The sequence below is a fragment of the Solanum lycopersicum genome, chromosome 2, assembly GCF_036512215.1.
Source record: "Solanum lycopersicum chromosome 2, SLM_r2.1".
Classification (NCBI taxonomy): domain Eukaryota; kingdom Viridiplantae; phylum Streptophyta; class Magnoliopsida; order Solanales; family Solanaceae; genus Solanum; species Solanum lycopersicum.
This window is the reverse complement of record NC_090801.1, coordinates 27,544,997-27,547,456: the sequence shown is the minus strand read 5'-3', so window position 1 is coordinate 27,547,456 and position 2,460 is coordinate 27,544,997. Positions and strand designations below refer to the sequence as shown.

At 24.6% G+C, this 2,460-nt stretch overlaps 1 protein-coding gene across 1 annotated transcript; it reads right to left on the bottom strand.

The window, feature by feature from the left end:
• Window positions 1–401: 401 nt before the first annotated feature.
• Window positions 402–1,801, bottom strand: LOC104645236 (protein RKD1-like). The gene is made up of 4 exons (XM_069294627.1): window positions 1,689–1,801; window positions 1,491–1,585; window positions 941–1,332; window positions 402–871 (listed from the first exon to the last, which is right to left on the bottom strand). Exons 1-4 carry the CDS (start codon window positions 1,769–1,771, stop codon window positions 560–562), a joined length of 882 nt encoding a protein of 293 aa, XP_069150728.1. The 5' UTR covers window positions 1,772–1,801; the 3' UTR covers window positions 402–559.
• Between the last annotated feature and the right edge of the window lie 659 nt (window positions 1,802–2,460).

The following is a 2,460-nucleotide window of genomic DNA, read 5'->3' as shown; positions in this document are numbered from 1 at the left end:
TTTAATCACTTTTAAATTTTAATTTTCTACGATATATTTAAAATGATAAAGTTTAAAATTATTTTTTTACATTTTACAGATTTCTAGTTATTTAAAGACCATAAGATTCTATCGATATGAAACTAAATTAATAATATTTATTTCCTAATTAAGATGACATTTGATAGGGTGAAAAAATAAGATTTATAATAATAGTATTGAAATGCTAATATGAAACAAACTAATGTAGGTAGAGTTGTTTGTAATTGTGGTTGTTATGCAGAAATTGACAATTCTTTTTATCCCTTAATCACATTAACTGAAAAATTATATTATACCCTTATATGTAACAAAATATATTAATGTTGATTATGAAGTCATGAAGAGTCCCTTAATATTTTACAACCAGCATTTCACATAAATTTCAGAAAAGAGTATATTGCATTTAATTCACATAGATGTGATTTATACATGCTTACATTAAAATTAATCTTAAAGTTGGAGTAGCTCACGCTAAAATAACTTTAGTGATGTGCCTCCAAAGCAAAATCAATTCATACAAAAAAAGATAAGTTCAGTGCTACAAGGTTAGAGTATCGTAATAGGAATAGTTAGCAAGAAGAGACATTATCTCTTCATCATCTTCTTCAACATTATGAGGAGTACTAGTAGTGCAATAAGTATCAAAGAAAGGGTGTAATTGATGAGGCATAGACGACATTAGTCTTCTCTTCTTGTGATTTTTCATATTACATATTTGTCTCAATTGCTTCGTTTTCTCCTCAATTTCCATGTCGGGTATTTCTTCTATCTTCTTCTTCTCTTTCTCTAATACATTAATCATATCCTTCAACTTTTCTTTCATTTCATTTCCGACTCCGTTCTCCAATTCCTTCAAATGTATATTATTAATCAGTATCATAATTGAAACAAGTTTATTAAGTTGTGTAGATACATATACCTTAACATTGTTGATAATTGTTTGAAGACTCATCAATTTCCTACAAGGCCATCTTCTAATTCCCAAATTCCTACATCTTTTCTTCAAATGTGTCAATCCAATATGAAGTTCCTTTGATGCTTGAATAATTGGTATATAGAAATATTTTGAAATTGCATCTCGTGACAACATACTTGAACTATTATTATTAATCTCCTCCCTAATTTCCAAACATTTATCCTTTTCTTTTTCCATTAAAATAATTTCTTGATGATCATTACCCATTATGATCTCTTCTTCATAAATCTTATTATCATATAAGGATAATTTTTTCTTTCCCTCATTTTCAATCAATACAAATTCACTACTTATTTCATTCTCAATATTCCCATTTTCTTTATTCCATAATTCTCCTGCACCCATAACAAATATATATACTAGTCATAAATGATTTTATTTTGTATAAAAATATATACTATAATATATATATATATATATTTTATATATATATATATATATATATATATATATATATATATATATATATATATATATAAAAATTTAATCTCACCTGAAATAACGCTATAAAAAGATGAATCAACAAAAGTATTGTATTCCATTTCCATCAGAGGATCAATAGCATGATGTCCTGAAAATTCACTATTTCTAAACCTAACATATTAATATATACGAATACACATCATAATAAAACATATATACTAAATAGAATCAAAAAAATAATTTCTTAAAATACATTTTAAAAAATCACCTGAAACCAGTAAGAGAGTTAAGACACTCATTTGGGAAGGGAAGAGAAGCTTTGATTTGTCTTGAACACTGATCACTTTCCATATTTGTGATGAAGATCACAAAATGACTTTAGGTTTATTTATTTTTAGATTAGAATAGTGTGAGAGAAGATTAGGTAGGGAGTAATAATTATTGCATTGAAAATCGTTTTGCATTAATTAGTGGAGTACACATGGATTAATATTGATATGATTGGTGATTGATTTCTTCTTTGTCAAATACACAAATAAAATTTATAATTATGACCTATTTTTTTTTTAAATTTGATCCTCCATTTTTATTTTAGGATAAAATTATTGTTTTATAAGATTTTATTATTCTAAATAAAATATAATCACCTTGAGAATATTATGCATAGAAAGACTTGTGCATGATGTAACACAGTTTAAATGTTTAATAATCCTGTCCATGTTAGAAAATTAAGGAAAAATATTTTTGTTACATAAGTTTTAGTTTCAAAGGAACTTTCCATTCCATAGGGACTGGGAAGTCTAATTCTCTGTTGGTTCAGAAAAATTACCATCCCAGACACATTTAAGAGGATAAATATTAAATTATAATAATACTTTTTAAAAAATAAATTACTTATAGCATATCATTATTATCTTATAGCATATTAATTAATAATATATTAATTAAAAAATATTTAAAAATAAACTATTTATAGCATATTATTATCAAGGTATAGCATATTAACTAATAATATATTAATAAAATAATTTATTTTATCA

Coding starts and splice junctions, on each gene's coding strand:
- LOC104645236 (XM_069294627.1), bottom strand. CDS start 1,771: ATGGAAAGTGATCAGTGTTCAAGACAAATCAAAGCTTCTCTTCCCTTC. Junction 1,333..1,490: donor TTTTTATAGCGTTATTTCAG/GTGAGATTAAAT, acceptor TTATGGGTGCAG/GAGAATTATGGAATAAAGAA. Junction 872..940: donor CAATTATCAACAATGTTAAG/GTATATGTATCT, acceptor ATACATTTGAAG/GAATTGGAGAACGGAGTCGG.